This window comes from Stomoxys calcitrans, chromosome 5 (genome assembly GCF_963082655.1).
Source record: "Stomoxys calcitrans chromosome 5, idStoCalc2.1, whole genome shotgun sequence".
In the NCBI taxonomy this organism is placed as follows: domain Eukaryota; kingdom Metazoa; phylum Arthropoda; class Insecta; order Diptera; family Muscidae; genus Stomoxys; species Stomoxys calcitrans.
This window is the reverse complement of record NC_081556.1, coordinates 38,487,376-38,506,224: the sequence shown is the minus strand read 5'-3', so window position 1 is coordinate 38,506,224 and position 18,849 is coordinate 38,487,376. Positions and strand designations below refer to the sequence as shown.

Below are 18,849 nucleotides of genomic sequence, written 5' to 3'. Positions count from 1 at the left end.
CACAAAATGAAAGGAAAAAACATATTTTGCAGAATGATCCGTTACTTTAAGTTATGCAGATTTTCGATGTTGCCACACTGGTATTTAATACCAGATTGACAGGGTGACATTTAAAGTTAGATGATTACAATTGCTCGATTAAAAAATAATCGATAAATATTTTAATAACATAATTTGAAAACAGTTGCATATTTTGGTATTATTTTCAATTATTCAGACATGAAATCGGGTTAATTTGGGATTTAAAAATAAATCCTACAAAAATAGCACAGGATTTAGCAATAAAATCTCGAAAAAGCCATAAATCCGTATTTAGTGGCCGTTGTAAACGTACTTTAAAAAATGTTTTAAAGTATCACAGTCCTACTGATTGCTGTGACCACTGCTGTGAAGCTAAGGGAGCTTTCGCTTTGGACACATGGCGGCAACAATCACTGTGTTACCCTTTATTCAATTCCCAATGTTCTCCAATAAGTACTGTACCACTATATCTGATAGAATCTATTGGAACTATTGGGTTGCCCAAAAAGAAATTGGGGATTTTTTAAAAGAAAGTAAATGCATTTTTAATAAAACTTAGAATGAACTTTAATCAAATATACTTTTTTTACTTTTTTCTAAAGCAAGCTAAAAGTAACAGCTGATAACTGACAGAAGAAAGAATGCAATTACAGAGTCACAAGCTGTGAAAAAATTTGTCAACGCCGACTATATGAAAAATCCGCAATTACTTTTTGGGCAACCCAATATAATATCCCTTGTAATAGAAGTTACATAGACTTCAGTATGGATGGTGCCAAACTAGACGACCAGGAGGGCTTTGGGGTGTTCTCTGAAGAACTTGGACTGGTCATATCGAGAATTCACGATAAGTCGTTTATTATTATCTGTAATTGCATGTTATCGATAACTTACCAGTGTAATTTTGCACTTTTTTTTAAACAGAGCATCTGACTTGCACTGGATAAAACTAAAATAACCTTGGTAGAATTAAGAAGGTAAAATAAAAAGAGCAACAACAACGAAGTAAACGATACAACCCTGTGGGGATGGAGGTGTAAATTCCCCTAGGCTGTAAAATTTCTGAACACTCTTAACCTTTATTTGCTTTTTTATGTTTAGCAGCCACCTGATTAAAAGATTTAACATTATAAGGTTTAAATTGTAAATTAAAACAATAAAAATGTGAAAACCCTTAAAGTTCTAGTTGGATTTGTTTACAACTCCAAAATTGGATAATTCCACCAGCTTGGCTAGTGACTTTACCTTGTACTTAATTGACTAGTTTTCAACGATTTTAAATATGAGTCGCCCTGTGTTAAAATCTGGCAACGTCATGTGCCTTTGCAGAAGTAACGGAGCTTAGTTAATGTAATATATTTTCTTTAGTGTTTCGGAGAAATTACTTATTTTTATGTGAATTGAAGTTAAAGTGATTTAAAATTCGTGTATTTAAGAAAGGTAAGTGTTTATTGTTTACTTCTTCTTACTTGTTTATCCTCATATTTTTTTAAACAAATGAATAAAATATGTACTCAGAGATTTCCGCGCATATCTTGTAGTCACATACTTGTGGGTAACGATCCTTTGCGAACAAGGTCGCTGAGGTAACATTGCGCACGTATAGTCACCTTGGACTAACTGGATATCAATGCAGTATTTAAGAATGTTGCCACAATTGGTATTGCTGTCTTGTTCAATTCGCCACCTTAGGATGGCGGCATTGTAGGTTAGGTGTTAGTGGCAGCCTGCAGTCGGTCTCGGACATTTTGGTCCAATAAAATTACGAAGAAAAATGTGGTGGAAATTTTATTCTATTCAGAAAAGACAGACAGAAAGAAATAAGAACATAAAGTTTAACTCCTGTTTTCCAAAGCTAGACTTGCAATCACACTCACTAAGAAATTATTCCATTGTGATACCACACGAACAAGATCAGCCTTATTCAGTCAAGTCTTTAAAGAAAGAAACCGTAGGGTGGAACTTCTCCAGTTTCCCCTCATAAGGCTATCAGCATGCGATAGACCTCTTCAAATTTAGATTGGCGCACATCACCGTGGAGCCTTCACAGCCCTTAGGGGCTTGTCATAAAAAATTAGCATACATATCGCAAGAGACAAAAGCATAGATTGCAGTTCCTCTGGAAGTCTTGCATACTGGTGGGCTCTACCATTTCTGGGATATACCTATCTGTAGCACGGAGTCAAGAGAATTCTGAACATACTTTGTCTGAGAGCATTAAGGGCCAACTGTCGTTATGCCGTTATGTCTTTGGCACTTCACCTCTTCCAAAGACACAATATGTAAAGATATAATTGTAACTTTACTAGCGATTTTTTCGTGTCAAATACTGTTAGTAAAAATTTATGTTGTTGTAGCGATCCCATCTTTCACATATATGTTGTGATCAACAGGTATCGGTTGCTAGCCGCTTTACTCGAAGTCCCTTTGTTCGTCCTAGAAGATAGAAGAAGAGAAAAAGTAGACGAAGAATACAGATAGAGATCCATTTTATTACGGTGCAAGACACTAGAATGAAGAAGGAAAAGGGACACCATACGACAAAAGCGAAGGGAACCATGTAGTCTAGGGAGGAGGTTTCTTGGGTGAGAGCTTTTTCAAGTCTCTCACTTAAGCCCATAAGAATGGAAAGCCTAAGTAGCAAAGAAAATCCAGGCTTAACCGATTTCAACTCGTCGTCACCACATACCCTGTAGAAGTTCGCCTTTCCCTATATCCAGCGCGAAGTGAAGGACCTTACATTGTATAACCTAGAGCTGGCAAACTATCGATAATCGCAACATTCGGTATCTTCGATATTTCTTAAATTAAATAGCGATAGTATTGATACTATCGTTAATTTCCCATTACCTATATTTCAAACGAAAATGAGAAGTAAAAGTCAGGAGATCGATTTATATGATGCCAAATCAATGCACGGACCGAATAAAACTAAATTTAATAAAGTCTGTTTGAAGTGCTGAGGGAAACCATTGTACAAATGTTTAGCTTAATCGTATGAAAACTGCGCCCTCTATAGGCGCAATGTTTCTTACTGGATACATTCAGTGTCGGATTGCTTATTTTTTGTTAAATTTTGTAAAAAATTTAACTTTGCGGATAGTACCGATATGAAAAATATCAATATATACTCAGAAAAAAAAAAATAAAATATCGATAGTATCGATAGTGCCATCGATATTTTACCAGCTTTATTATAACCCCAACAAGGAAGACTGGTACATAATCCACCAGTCCTCAAATCTAAACAGATTTGGCCCAATTTCAGTACTAACTGACCTACATTCATCAATAAGAAGCATTTGTTGAAAATTTCGGACGTTTAGCTTAGATTAGGTTGAAAAGAAGATGCGGGTATAAATCTACCCCATGCCAAAACGACATACACCTATGCCAGTCCCGGCGCGGGATGACTATGAAAACCACACATGTTGGAACTTTTGGCATCGATCTGTGTTGTGTTTGTTCATCGTTATCATAAGAAGCTCAGCTGAAAACTACCGGTTGCGTCCACAGGTCGCGGATACTGGTATGATCCAAACGGAGTAAATGTAATTGCAGTCTGGGACAATGGAAAGGCTCAGTGAGAGGTCGGGTGGCACCGGCTCTCGTTTAAATACTGAGTGCGCAAAAAATTTAACAGCGAAGAAAAATCTTAGTCAGATATTTCGTGCTACTCGCAAAATCCCTAATTATTCTCCATTCCACACCCTAAAGTAGGTTCAAAACTGGTATTGTTTGCCAAAACGCCAGGCAATGACACAGGGAATGTTCCAACGTCTCATCATCATTCCCACATGCTGTCACTTGCCGCACCCATTCTGTAAGACTGCCCGTAGTCCTATTTGTGCGTATTGATACTAAAAACTCTACTGATACTTTGAGTATTATCTTCACTTTCTCACGATCCGGATATCCCTTTAGGACTTTCGTCATCCTATCAACCATTCCGTTGTTTCACAGTGTAACATGTGCGTTCGCCACCCATACCCTTAACTCAGACTGCGTCACACCGAAAGGCTTGGGATTCTCCAAGTTTGCTGAGTCCTTTGGCCTTCACGGCCAAATAGTCTGCTCTTACATTCCCCTTATTAAGATATGGCCTGGCACTCAAACGATACTGATCGTGCCATTCTCAAACTAGGCGTTAATCTCCTTACACTACAAAACTGTTCGCGAACCATCTGTCCTGGGTGTTTCACCCCTGATGGCCAGTTTACTGTTGGTAAAGATGGTCACGATCGACGTCCTCGCGTTAACACCATACCACCTCCGCTATCGCCCGGATCTCCGCCTGCAGGGTCGTATTATGGTCAGATCTCAGTTTCTTGGTCCTCAATGTAGACCACCAGGTAGAGCTGGCAAAATTAATGATGCACTATCGATACTATCGTTATTTAATTTTTTGACTGAATATCGATTGCAATTTTTTGCAAAATTAAACAAAAATAAGCAATCCGACTTTGAATGCATCCTTTAAGATATATTACGCCTATAGACGGCGCAATCTTCATCCGATAAGGCTAACATTTTGTACAATGGTTTCTCTCATGACTTCCAACTGGTTTTAGTTGGTCTATTTATTGATATTGCTTCTATATAAATCTGTCTCCTGATTTTTATTTCTCATTTTCGTTTGAAATATAGGTGAAGGGAAATTAACGATAGTATCGATACTATCGATATTTGTTATTAAAACTATCGAAAATGTCGAATGCTGCGATTATCGATAGTTTGCCAGCTCTACCACCAGGCCCACCCTATCCACTAGCTTTGATCCATTCCAGAAGCATGAACTTCCAGATGGCAATACCAGTGTTCCCCCGGCACCAGATTACTACGAGATCCACATGGACTGGATCTTCGACCTCCGAGCTGTGTTCTGTTCATCGTTATGCCGTAAAGCTTAGCTGGGAACTACTGGGAGTGTCCACAGGTTTCGGATAGTGGAATGCGCCATTCGGAGTAACCGCAATTGCAGTCGCGGCGATCGGTATAGAATCTTGACGATGATCGCTACCTTCATATGAGGATGTGGCTACAACAACAACCAGATTTGCGTCAATCCAAGACTGTGTCGCTGGAGCACTAAAACGCTCTCGACCTCAAGTGTCGTTTCAGGAATTCAATTCGAAACATCTTTCATTCAAGCCAAGTTCCTATCGTCGCCTCGATTATACCGCTATGATATGACCTGATCATATCCTCTATCCATTTCTCAAATTTTATGTTGTTGTTGTAGAAGTGTGTGATACACAGAGACTGCAGCCCTTTTGCCCAAGAAGGATTACGTCTTATCAATTTGGTACGTACAACCGGCTTTCTTGGGATTGTTGAATTTTATGGTTAGACAGCCTTAGCGTGACAGCCAAAATTTATGAAAACATCATTACGCATTGAAATTTTGGAAACTGTTGCATATTTGTTGTTTTGTTTTTGTTCCTTATCAAAATTTTTAGTTTTTACTATGCCAGATGATAACAAGTTAGTACAAAAAAAACATCTTTAAAATTATTTTGCCATATACTTATCATTGGCAATGACTAAAATGGTGTACTACTATTATTATTGTTTGAACTACTACTTATGAATTTTATTCGTTTGTCGATTTGAGTAACATTAATTGTGAATTTAGAATTTAATGTCTATGCACTTATAAACTATGATTTGCTTCTTTGGCTTTTAAAGTGTTCCCATGTCGCTGAAACGCTTTAGCTTCTCGGGGAAATTATCCTTAAACAGTACGGGATCTGCTCTAAATTCAACTGATCTTAAAGGCATTCTTCCATAAATTTGCGTAAATTCATCTATACATCTTGATCTCTCCCGCATGTGATTGAGATCTGCCGACAACATTTCATTGTTGGCGCACTCAGGGCACTTGAATTTTTTCCTAGGTGTTACCTTTATGGGTGGTTTATTTGTAACATTGGCCACCAAGAAATTCATGGCTATATCTTCACAATTCATTCGGCCATCGACAATATCTTTAATTACTTCTGGCATGCGATATGTGTACATGTGGCTCCAGTATTTGTGATGGAAAGCAGCACCTGTCAATACCATAGATATTTGATTGGTCCATTCCGATTCGTAGCGCCAATGCGAGGTCATATTTTCCCATACATGCAGACGACTGGGAAATCCTACTATTCTATCGGGAAATTCACGCCAAACTTCATAGCTAACAACGACAAATTAACAACAATGAATAAAAAGCTTAATAACAAATCATATGATCATTAAATTCCATACCCAAATTCCACTTCATCCTCCGTCAACATGTTTATATCATCATCAATAGTGAGTATGGCTTCTGTTTCTATATCCTTGTAGGGATAAAACCTATTCGAAAGTCTATTGTTGCTGGTTTGTATAATTTTAATAGGTCTGGATATGGCGGGAAAACTTGATACTAGCAAACATAAAAATTAGGTTTAACAATGTTTTTTATTGAACTTCTATATGGTTGCGCAATTTACTTACATAAAGGTGGAGCCTTCTGCTGATTGTTCCATACCACCAATATGCCATGAAGTGAGGGCACCACCGATAGCTTTTCTATTAAGAGGAACAAACTTTCCACTCTATCGTAAGTCAATATAACTGCTGTAAAGCCATCTGAACGAGTCACAACCCTGGATAAAAACAACGGATTTAATGCCACTCCATTGGAACTGTCAACGAAATTCCAATGTTTCTTGTTGCGTTCACCATGCGGGAACAAACGGCATTGTATATACTCCAATGTTGTTAAGGTCAGTGTTCGTATGCTATTAAAATAGCTTTCATAGAGCAGACGACCCTGTCGTTTCATCTCTTCGATATTCTCCAATGATATGCCTTTAAGTTTTTCTACCACCAGGTGAATGTCTGATTCGCGTATTCTTACGGCGGCCAGAGCCCAGTCTATCATGTCTTCAAAAGGCAAGATATAACTATCAATCGTAACTACAGGTATGCAATTGAAGGCCAACATCTCCAAGAGATCTGGGTTGCCCAGTCTTAGACTTGGTCCCAATAGACAAAATGTACCTCTGGATAGCACATTTGGATATGATATTTGGTGCACTGTGTCCCCTGGTGCACAGCGTGTCTTTCGCGAGGGCTTGCTACATTGTTGTAAAAGTAAAATATCTTTGGTATGATCTTCGGCTAAGCCCTGTATAACCCACATTATTTTGGGCAGCAAATTCATTTGGGCTACAACCAAAAGATAGTCCGCAGAACCTGCATTGTAAGATGTTGCTTTGGGATGCTTGCGCAGCAGGGGACTCCACACTGGAATGGATATGTCAAAACCATGGCGATACGACCACGAATCAAAACCTGCTCCCGCAATCATGGCATGATCTGTATTAACATCTATAACTGTATTAAAAGTAGGATATGTTCCGGGCAGCATATTAAACAAAATATGATTTCTTCCATCGTCCCAATAATTCAAGGAGGCCAAAGCTCTATTCGTCAAGTCCACATTTACCGAGTTCTGATTCATAAGATCTAGACTCGGTACAAAGAGGCAGGCCTCATTGGGATTTGAGGTATAATAGGGGCTCTTCACAATAGTTTCCAAAATTTGATAAAACTCTCTGGTGAGTGGGGCAGCCTCAGTTCCGGTATTTGCATCTACATAATCATGCAGTGGATAGACATACACAGTAATGTGATCATGGCCGCAACGGTATGGGTCCATGCAGGTCCAAATGGAGCAGTTGGTTCGTCGGGGCCTTGACCTATCAATGGAGTCCGTAAGGCGCACCTCGCTGACCTCATTGATGTCCAGCGATATACGATTGAAGTTGCCCTCATTGTGCAAACGATTAGATTTGTAAAATGCATTATACAAAGAAATGCCTGTCAATATTAGGGCCGATATCAATAACACAAAATATAAATTTTGCTGGCACTCATTTCGAATGAGAGCGAATTTATTTAGCATTTCGTCTTGTGCGGCTGTCTTGAATTCCGTTCCGTTATCACATTAGAGATCTTAACATGATTTTACACCATAATTTTTTGATTATTTTGTTGTCACCAACATAACTTGAGCAGAAAACAAAACGCATACACAAATACGTTGGTAGCATAAATATCGATTGCAAATGTAATCGATTATGCATGGCCCCATTCGATTACTGGAAAGCCGGCATTATAATTTAGGAAATATAGTTAAAATTTAAATTCGCATATGCATTTAACAATTTAAAAACAAATATTTTATAGCTTTTCAAGATATACAGTAATATTTTACATCCCTGATAGTTAATGTCTTCTTTTTTATACAAAAGTCGTTTAATCGACAGTAAACTCAGCCAGTTATGATGTAACGCAAATATTATGGGGTCTTCATACTTGAAAACAAATTGTATTATTTTCTCTGCTCTAACGATAAAGTAGATTTAAAACTAAAAATTGCAAAAACTGCCTATAGTGACTGAATGATTTCAGCTTTTCGCCCCAACTACTGTCAAAACGCATTATAAAAAAATAATGACGAAGAAAATGCGAATACATTCGGTAGAAGTGGATCTGACTTCTATAAGGAAAATAGCAGTGACATGTCAAAACAAATTTCGCTTTAATTTATTTCCAGTGTCATTAAATGCTCACGAAATGGGCACCAATCAACTCTGTTTCAATGGTGTTGCCTTTGTTGCTTGTTGTTGTTGAATTTTTGTTTGTGTTCTGGCGAAGTATAGAGTCCGTCCGATTTCATAATAATTTTTACATTTTCCCTGCGAATAAATGTGTACTAGGCTAAAGGAAGTACGCTTTCCAATGTTGCGAGTCCCGAAGAAACATTATGAGCATTGACTATTTAAGGCACCAATAACTCGTCTTGATATATCGAGCATCATATTTACTCAGTATTTAATAAAGGTGTGTAGCAGTGTAACTGCAAGTTTCAATAAAACAGATACCATATACATTAGACCGGCCCATGTATAAGGGAGATTTTTTTTGTAACTAGACAAACGCATGCCCTCCATTTTTCCTTTTGATGGTTGAACCGATTTATTGAATGCTTCACATATAGTGCAGAACAGTCCCGTGTTGAAAAAAGAGGTTACGTCATTTTTTGGTGTCTAATTTTCCCCCCCTAATTTTCAGAAATGCCAGATCTCGGAGATGGGTGGGGCAATTTATGCGAAATTTTGTTTGCACTCTTATAGTTATCTAAAAACAAAAATTTAGTATCTGAATTCGGGGTGGGGTGGCTAAGAGGGGCGTCACACCCCAAAAGCCCACCATACGGATATATCGGCCTTTCATGACAATATGGGAAACAAATGAAAGGTATTTTAGAGGAGGCCGCCCACTCCTCAAAACACCCTCAAACCGGACATATTAACCGACTATGGCAAAATGAGGCTCAAATGAAAGGTCTTTGGGAGTAGAGCACGATTTACATATCAACTTTCGGGAACAAGTGTTGACAGGGTGTATTTGCACACATGGAAATATGGTATTTTAGAGTAGAGCACTGGCCTGGCCGCCCACCCGTTAAACATCTGCCCAAAACCAGCTATATTTGCTGACTATTGCAATATGGGGCTGAAATGAAAGCTATTCGAAAGTACAGCTCGAATCTGTTATCAACTTTCGGGACCAAGTGTCTAGAGGCCGACCCATCACCATAACGCACCAAATAGGACACACTTGTTGACCTTGGCAATATGAGGCTCACACAAAGGTACTCGAGAGCAATGCATAATGCTGATGTTTTTTCAGGGCTCAGCCAATCATGTCGTTGTTGTAGCAGTGTGTTGTACACTGAGGCGGCAACCCTTACCGATGAAGGACTTCATCGGGTCAATCCGGTACGTACAACCGGCTGCCATGGAATTGCTCAACCGACTATTTCATAAAGAGGCTCAAATCAAAGGTATTTGAGAGTAGAAAACGAATTTGTTATTCAATTCTGGGGTCAAGTGTTTAGCGGACGCCTTATCCTTATAAACTCGCCCTAAACCAATGGCAATATGGGCCTCAAATAAATGGTATTTGAGAGTAGATCACGAATCTGTTATCTGTTTTAGAACCAAGTGTTTGGGGAACACCCCATAAAGTCCCCTAAAACAGATATATTTGCATATATATAGACATTGGCAATATGGGGCTCGAAAAAAACTATTTGGAAGTAGGGTATCAATCGTATATCCACTTTCGGGGCAAACGGTCCTTCTACCCCAATCTACCATTAAAACCAAACCGTACATATATACCGATTATGTCAATATGTGAGGCTACCGTAGCGCAGAGGTTATCATGTCCGCCTATGACGCTGAACGCCTGGGTTCGAATCCTGGCGAGACCATCAGAAAAAATTTTCGGCGGTGATTTTCCTCTCCTAATGCTGGCAACATTTCTGAGGTATTATGCCATGTAAAACTTCTCTTCAAAGAGGTGTCGCACTGCGGCACGCCGTTCGAACTCGGTTATAAAAAGGAGTCCCCCTATCATTGAGCTTAAACTTGAATCGGACTGCACTCATTGATATGTGAGAAGTTTGCCTCTGTTCCTTAGTGGAATGTTCATGGGTAAAATTTGCATTTGTCATTATGTGACTAAAATGAAGGCATTTGGGAGTACAGAGTGGAACGTTTGCGGGGACATGGGGAAATGAATATAGGATTTTAAAAATATAGTACATCTGACATCCAAATTAAAAGACCATATATGATTCATATAAAGACATTTAGAATTAATATACTGTTTGTCAAGCGACATCCATTCGTAAAGCACTTTCGAGGAATGGTATTTCACTAAAAGTCTAAGTTGTCGAATTTAAACATTTAAAGGGAAATTTTGTTCCGTGTATTGTAAAAGAAGGCGCAGCGGAGAGGTTCAGCTAGTTTATTAAAGAATACAAACTATACCTTGCAGCAGCGGCTATGATAAAATATATATAGTTGTTGTTGTTGTTGTTGTTGTTGTTGTTGTAGCAGTGTGTTATACACTGAGGCGGCAGCCCTTGTCGATGAAGATCTCCATCGGGTCAATTCGGTACGTACAACCGGCTGCCATGGGATTGAGTTTGATTTAGTAATTCCTCCTGGTTCGCCTTTTCCATGTCTGTCTGTCCGCATATTCATATTCGGTGGTGATAGACGTCTGAGACCTAGCGGGTGCATTTACAGGTTGCGTATAGTGAAATGATCCATACCGATTAGCTGCAAATACAATCAGCGGCATCGAGTGACGAGTCTCAGTGAAATGCCGGGTGGCACAGACTTTTGCTTAAGTACTCAGTGCCTACGATGCTCGATAGGACAAGGCGAGTTATTGGGAACTTGAAAACAATTTGTACTTACCTTTGATTTTGTTATACATTTTAAACTTTCCCCCCAATAAAACATCCTCAGCCATACATCCTTAGATGCAGATTGGTTACATTCATTTATGAATTTTATTTAAATGTGATTAATGAGAATACAGATGTTTTGAATATTGTGTTTCTAGAATTATTGAATTTGATCATCAAATGGGGGTATTCGTTTCTTGAGTTTCATTTTTGTTTTATTAGGAGAATACATAAGTGTATGTATGTTTATAGGTATACAATAGGTAAGTTGTGCTTCATTGGGTTCCAATGAAAATGCAGGTAAGGATTTTCTTTTTCACATAACGCTAGGTTTTTTTCACAGAGTGTGCTTAACTATTTCGTAATCATTACAAATGTAGTATGTTTTTTGTTGTTGTTTTTTGTTTACTAAGATTGATCTTTGTTTATTCCTCTTATGTTTTACATATATTTTGTTGTTGTTAAATAACTACTCTTTTTTTTAGATCAATCGGGGTTGGCTCTAATCTCTAAAAGTGAAGAAAGTGTATGCTTGTGTTTGTGTGTTTTTTGTTAGAAATGTGGGGTCCTTTGTCTAAGAGAAGACATCAAATTACATAACATTCTGAACTTTTTTTTATTATCATACACAAGAGGTGGTAGAGGTTTTGGGGAAATCTTGGATAAAGCATGGGAGAGAATTGTTTATATAGATTTTTGCTATTGTGGTATTGCTTGACCAAGGAAATGCTTTATGCCTTTTATTACAAAAAATTTCATCATATTTTACCATTTTCGGCTCTTTAAATGCAAAATGAACCTTTTTTAGTGTTTCGTTTATCTCAGTTGCAAGACTTAAAATTTTATCTTCTCTAGGTGAAATTACTAGAAAAATATTTCAAATTTTTAAAAATTTTAAAAAAATTAAAATACTTTCTAAACATATTTTTTTTTTATCGAAAACAAATTTTGAGTACGTGACGTCCTGACTTATCCATATGTGTGGGGCAAAGTTGACCAAATTATGGACTTAATGATTCCGAAGAATATAATGGTCGCTGTGATTCAGGAAACAAAGCTCACTAATGCCTGCCGTTTGCATTGTTGTCACGGCTACAATGTGCTAAAAAGGAAGGTTGGAAGAAGTGAAGGTTGGGGCCTAGCTCTCTTGTTACATTATTCCGTGCAGTATAGAAATATCTCACCTGCGCTTGACTTTAGTGAGCGCTGCATGCAATGTGTGGTGGTGGCAGTTAAGTCTGGAACTGCCGAAGTAGAGATATAAGCCAAACATCTGTCATCTGGTACATCTAGCTTGGTACTTACGTAGAAGACTTTAATGCACAACACGACATTCTCTAGTAGCTTATTACCAGAGAGGTAGTGCTTTGGCAGAGCAAATAGATAGCTCCACGTTTTGCATGGCGAACAAAAGTGCCCCACCAGAATTATGGGGATACAACTCGCTATTGCATTACCCGGTGTGTTAAATGGATGATCAGACCAATAAGCCGCTTGCATCATAAAAGCTAATAGAATATGCGCTGGTGATGGAATTTGTCCCTCTGAAGTGATGATAGGCCTTTGAAAGAATCCAAAGAGAAGTAGGTCTGGCAGTAAATGGAGATAAGACAGAAGGGATGGTATCAACTCCCACAATATCTTGTACATCCGAACAGATAAGGAAATGGGAGAAAGTTGGGAACCACAACTTTGAGATAGTCAGGAACTTTGTCTACCTCGGTATCGCCGTAATCGAAACGAATGACATCAGGATAATAATATTGGCAAACAGATGTTTTTTTGGATTAAGCAAGCAGTTTAGAATCAAGGCCACCTCTCGACAAACGAAGATTCACATTATACAAGGCACAGATACTACCCGTGTTGTTAAAGCAAACGAAGCAGTGCTTGGAGTGTTTAAGAAAAACATTCTTCATAAAATTTACGGAACAATTTGCATTGATGGAAAGTATCGGCGTCCACTTTTGGATCTCATTCCTTTGAGAACATGTCTGATTTAGCGGATCTGAACATTCGCAAGCTGTTGGGCTTTTAAAAGCGATCTGGATGGTTCAACTGTAGGAACTAGAAGGCATTTTTCTTCTTCTGTTCCCATGGTATCACAATGGACGAAAACGTCTAACTAAGAGTGCCACTTAAACCTAAGAACCACAAACTGTATGGGCCAATCCCATGGCAACCGGTTGTACATACCGGATTGACCCGATGAAGTCCTTCATCGGCAAGTGCTGCCGCCTCAGTGTACAAGACACTGCTACAACATGAACACAACTGTATGGGCTGTATGGCAACGTTAGCATAGTGAAACGTAGTGCATCGGTTGCGTTGGCTAGGTCATGTTATCAGAATGAATGAAGAAGCTGAAGAAGTGGTAAACTCAAACCAGGACGAGAAAAATTCTTATATTATTTATAAATTATTTTTAAAATTTGACCATTTCAAAAGGATACCGCCTACACTTAAGGGTGTAGGAAAGCACACCGGGCCAGTTAGTAGCTTTATATTGTAGCGTAAATAGGAGCATACCAACGATATATCAAAAATTGCCATTTTACTAAAGGAATTAGAAAATCAATATACCCCCAAACTATGGCGGTATAATAAGCAATTTAAATCTCCCACTAAGTTTATGCATTACACCGATGAAAATCGAATTTTTATATATATATTTTTTTTTTCATTAAAACTTTATATAACAAAAATACATTGCATGCTGAAATGAAGTTCCAAGTCGTTTGCAAAAAAACTGATGGCTGAATTTTGATTTTGTCTAAAAATCTGATGTCCAGCGCACGAAAATAAAAATCCAAATCAAAGAAAACTTTCTTGCTTTATTATTTGTCAAACTCCTAAAAGTATGCTCCAAAAAATATCAAAAACAAAATCACTGAATAGCATTTACCTTTTTAGAGAAACTTAAAACAAATTAAAGCTTTATAGGTTCTCTTAATATACTCATTTTTCCAAGTGAGATTTTTCTTCACATTACCAAAAAAATAAAAATGTCCTTCTTGTTGTTGTTTCTTTGTTTGAATTAAAGTGTTGTTGTATATTTCTCTTGTTGGTTTGTTCTTTAATAACATTTTTGATAAGTTATTGCATAATGTTGTCTGTCTGTACGTATATTCTGTGTGTGTGTGTGTGTGTCTGTGTTATGTATGTTTGTGTGTATGAGGCATATGTGTATAATGATTTTGTTGTTTTTCTTCATAAAAAATGATCTTTTGTTTTAGTTTTTTGTGCTTTAGAGTTTTTTTTAAATTAAAATTTTTGTTATGTTACTGCTTAAATGTAGCGGGGACTTTAGAGACATTTGTTTTTTTTTTTGTTGGAGAGGAAAGAGGTAGGGAGAAGTGATCAAGGACTTTTTGGGTATTGAGGATAGAAGGTTGATTTTAAGAATATATGTATGTATATATGTGTGTATATATATGGATTTATGTATCATCATGATGCAAGTACATTTTAAACTTATGTACCACATCATATAAGGATGTGTATGTTTGTATGTATGTTGTTTCATGTGTGTGTTTATATATATATATATTATTTATATAATTTAACAAACTTGTTTTGCAATTCTCTATATATGTATGTAAGTAAGGATGAATTAAATGAATGGATTGGAGGTTTTTGTTTAGGAAGAGATTATGGAGATGGTTTGTGGTACGGGGATGTAAAACTGCACATGCACTAGTTAAAAATTTGTTATATGAACATTATGGGGGCGGAGGGGATTATTTGTGTTATATGAAACTATGGAGCTCTTGGAGTTTGAATCTATGTGGGTGTACGGTGTTGTTGGTTGGTGTATAAAGTGAATTACTAAGTTTGTGGAAAAACACGAGTTAAGGGGGTTGGCTTCATTTTCATGAATACGGGAAACACCTTTCTTTTTTGCTTCATATGGTAGAATCGTTACTTTTGCTTAGATATTTTCCCTTCTCCTGACAGAATCACAGTCGTAGATCGAACGCAATACGTGAAGCGATATTTTTAAAGCCTATACTAGTACCTAGAGGGGGCAAAAAGAGAGGAAAACAGAATAGAATGTTGGATATTTGAGTAATTACAAGGGTACACTATAGGGTAATAGTAGTAAATCAGCTGACATTAAATATATATTTAATTTAGAACTTGTATTGGCATTAAACATATAAATAGCTTATAAATAGCTTAGAAATATTCGTAAATGTCCCAAAAAACCAATCAAATAATTTAATTAGATTACTAGGAAAACTTGCATCGTGGAATGAATAAAAATAAAAAGTATAAGCACGTTAAGTTCGGACGGGCCGAATCTTATATTGCTCGATTTTATTAAGCTCTTTGGCCTTTTTTATAGGCAAAAACTAAAACAAGCGTTTACGAGTACTAACAGAATAGCTCTATTAGGTTTGGTCCGCATCGGTCAGACCAAACTCGACACAGAACATAAAAAACATTGGCTAAAAATTGCGCTCTCCAGATGCTCAAGATACGAAATCGGGGGTTTGTTCTATATCAGTTTATGAGCAGACTCACACCAAATTTGGTACAAAATCTTGGAAGTCATGATCAGGGATTCGGAGCGGGGTCGGAGCTAAAGCGGAGCGGCCCAGTTTTTGCAGAAGAGGGAGTTAAATTTTTTCTATTCAGAGCGGAACGACTTCAAATCTCAATCCTGCTCCGGCCACTCCACCACCAATCACGCCCCAGTCATGCTCCACTCTGCGCCGCTCCGAATCCCTGGTCATATATAATTTCAGCCAGATCGGTTCGAAATTAGTAGGACATCCAAATGTTCAAAATCAATCAAATCGAGCGACCAGTTTTTATGTCCACCTATGACGCAGAACACCACGGTTCAAATACTGGCGAAACCATCAGAAAAAAAATTTTTAGTGGTGGTTTTCACCTCCTAATGCCATGTAAAAACATCTTTCCAAAGAGGTGTCGCACTTAGGCAGGCCGTTTGGACTCGGCCATAAAAAGGAGACCCCTTATCATTGAGCTTAAAATTGAATCGGACTGCACTCATTGATATCTGAGAAGTTTGCCCCTGTTCCTTAGTGGAATGTTAATGGGCAAAGACCGAGGCCAAATTAATGTAAATGCACCAGAGTCTTTGGTCTGCCGCTACTGTGGTCACATAATTATTTAAAAATTGTCTAAGTGGGTCTGTAGCTGACTGACATTACTATCTAATCTTACCTATCACCTCAATAACAATGGCAACATTTGTAAGGCCTTCAGCCAAAAAAACGGAAATCACTTTTCATTGAGCCAAAACTTGAATCGTAAGCAAGTATTGATATCAGAGGAAGTTTCCTCGAAGTTCCTTAATGATGTAATGCAGTGTTTGTGAGAACAGCGAAGACAAGCAAAAAATTTGGTAAATTCTGTCGGACCAAACCTTGAATCGACCCCTCGCCAAAAAATTTACGCAAATGGGCTCATAACCTCCGAAAGCCGAATTGAATGTATTCGGAGAGTAAACAATGAACTAGCATATCGCTCAGATGTATATGTTCTAGGATATCATTAATTTAGCAGCGGTCCGCTTTATTTCAACGTGTCAAATACTGAGGTCCAATTTCCGGGCTCTGACAGAGGAACTCGCGTAACAAATGTGGTACCGTACCGGGATAGCTGTAAGCGCCACACTGGCTGGAACTTTGAGCTACAATCTGTGTGGTGCCCATAGTTGTCACAATTAGCTAAACTGCGAGCTACCTTGCACGTCCACAGGTTGCGGATAGTGGAATGCTCCATATGGAGTTATTCCAAGTGCAGTCGCGAACAATCAGCGGTATCGAGTAGACAGTCTCAGTGACTGGGTTCCTATGATGCTCGATATGGCAAGGCGAGTTATTGGCGCCTTTAAATAACCAATGACCACAATGTTCCCGCGGCAAACAGTCCTTTCTAGCTTGCTCACCTACAGGGGCTTGACTAGGATTGTCACCTCCACATACAAAAGTGGCTACAACCATAACAAACGTGAAGAAATTCATCTTTCCAGTCCTGCTAATTCTTCAATCGGAAAACTGAGAATCAATAGGGTGGTTAAGGAATCTAATCGGAATTTATCACTGGTACCACTGTAACTTAAATGCCGTCATTGGTAAGCTGTGATCTACTGTCAAGTCACTCTAACACACCGCCAGAAGGGGCGACGTGCAGTAACATTCATGAAAAGATGTTCCCGAGGTTACCATATCCGTCTATGACGCTGAACGCCTGGGTTAGAATCCTGACGAGAAGAATTTCTCCCTAAAGTGGTATCGCAAAGCAGCACGCCGTTCGGACTCGACTATAAAAAGGAGGTGCCTTTATCAGAGGGCATAAAACTTGAATCGGATACCACTCATTGATATGTGAGTTTGCCCTTGTTCCTTAATGAAATGTTCATGGGCAAATTTGTATTTGTATGTCGTTATGAAGCCATAAAAGGATTCGAGAAAGAGAGAATCATACTGACGGATTTTCCTTCTCTCGCTAGTAGCTAAGACGCTTGACGCACTACTCCTTCCGAGCCTTATTGGAATATTTCCATATTCTTAGCAACCTACCCTAATGGCAAGGCGACATTCATGGTACATGACTTATGGTGGCTTTTGATATGGTCAGTCTTGCCATGCCAAACGTCCCCCCGTCCAAGCCTGAAATGTTAGTCGTCAGTCGTATGTGGAATTTAGGATAAGAAGTCGAAGCTCCGTAGAGTGAATTTAAGATATGTATTTGCCACCAAATATTTTGCCACCAAATATTTTGCCACATTGTTTACTACATGGAAGTGGAAGTATTTCAGCAGCTGAATGTGAGAGTCAATGCCATAATGATTCCTACCACCATTTATCTTAAAATACTTAGTGTCACATCTGACAACCTTTACAGTTCCTCCACACATGTAACTGCAATTTGTGATTAAGATAGAGTCAGGACCAACAACAAGTTCCACAATCCAGTCACATGCCGGTATTTAACTCAGAAGCATTACTGCCTACACATAACATATGTCCGGCAGTAGGGGGCTATGCCGCGCCAGTGTGGAATTGCCGGCTGAGTGCAAGCAATTAAGTATCCACCCTACCAGAATGCGTTTTTACGAAATACAGCTCAATGTCTAATCCGTTATCATTTGGGTCCCTTCCTCTGGTGATAAATAGTCTTCTCGTTAGAAATTATCATATCTTCGCATTGATTATCCACTAGTACTGACTTCGACTTTTCGCCCGAACAACTTTCAAAACGCATTATAAAACCAATAAGGAAGCGTAAAAGTCGGGCGGTGCCGACTGTATAATACCCTACACCTACTCTACTAGTACCATGTGGGCGCTTTATCCAATTTTGAACCAATTTTTTAAACAATCCCAATCAAATTTCGAGCAATTATGTTCAAACTGTAATAACTTCGGTTGAGAGACCTATTTCGAGCAAAACTTTTCAGATATTGTGGTAGTCGTCGAGGAAAGTCTTGTGCAAAATTTTGGCAAGATTGGTCAAAGAATGCGCTTGCAGTGGATCTTGGA

General features: G+C 38.4%; 2 protein-coding genes across 14 annotated transcripts in view; both read right to left on the bottom strand.

Annotated features, from left to right (window-relative positions):
• Positions 1–5,532: 5,532 nt before the first annotated feature.
• Positions 5,533–8,106, bottom strand: LOC106082419 (exostosin-2). The gene is made up of 3 exons (XM_013244916.2): positions 6,508–8,106; positions 6,277–6,436; positions 5,533–6,205 (listed from the first exon to the last, which is right to left on the bottom strand). The coding sequence occupies exons 1-3, from the start codon at positions 7,961–7,963 to the stop codon at positions 5,704–5,706; spliced, it is 2,118 nt and encodes a 705-aa protein (XP_013100370.2). The 5' UTR covers positions 7,964–8,106; the 3' UTR covers positions 5,533–5,703.
• Positions 8,107–11,415: 3,309 nt separating this feature from the next.
• LOC106082394 (serine/threonine-protein kinase MARK2) overlaps positions 11,416–18,849 on the bottom strand; it is a 110,647-nt gene continuing 103,213 nt past the window's right edge. For all 13 annotated transcript variants that reach the window (XM_013244871.2, XM_059368610.1, XM_059368612.1 and 10 more), the window contains one exon: positions 11,416–15,347. In XM_013244871.2, coding sequence (XP_013100325.1) covers positions 15,289–15,347 — 59 coding nt within the window. In that variant the 3' untranslated portion in view covers positions 11,416–15,288. The remainder of the gene's footprint in view (positions 15,348–18,849) is intronic.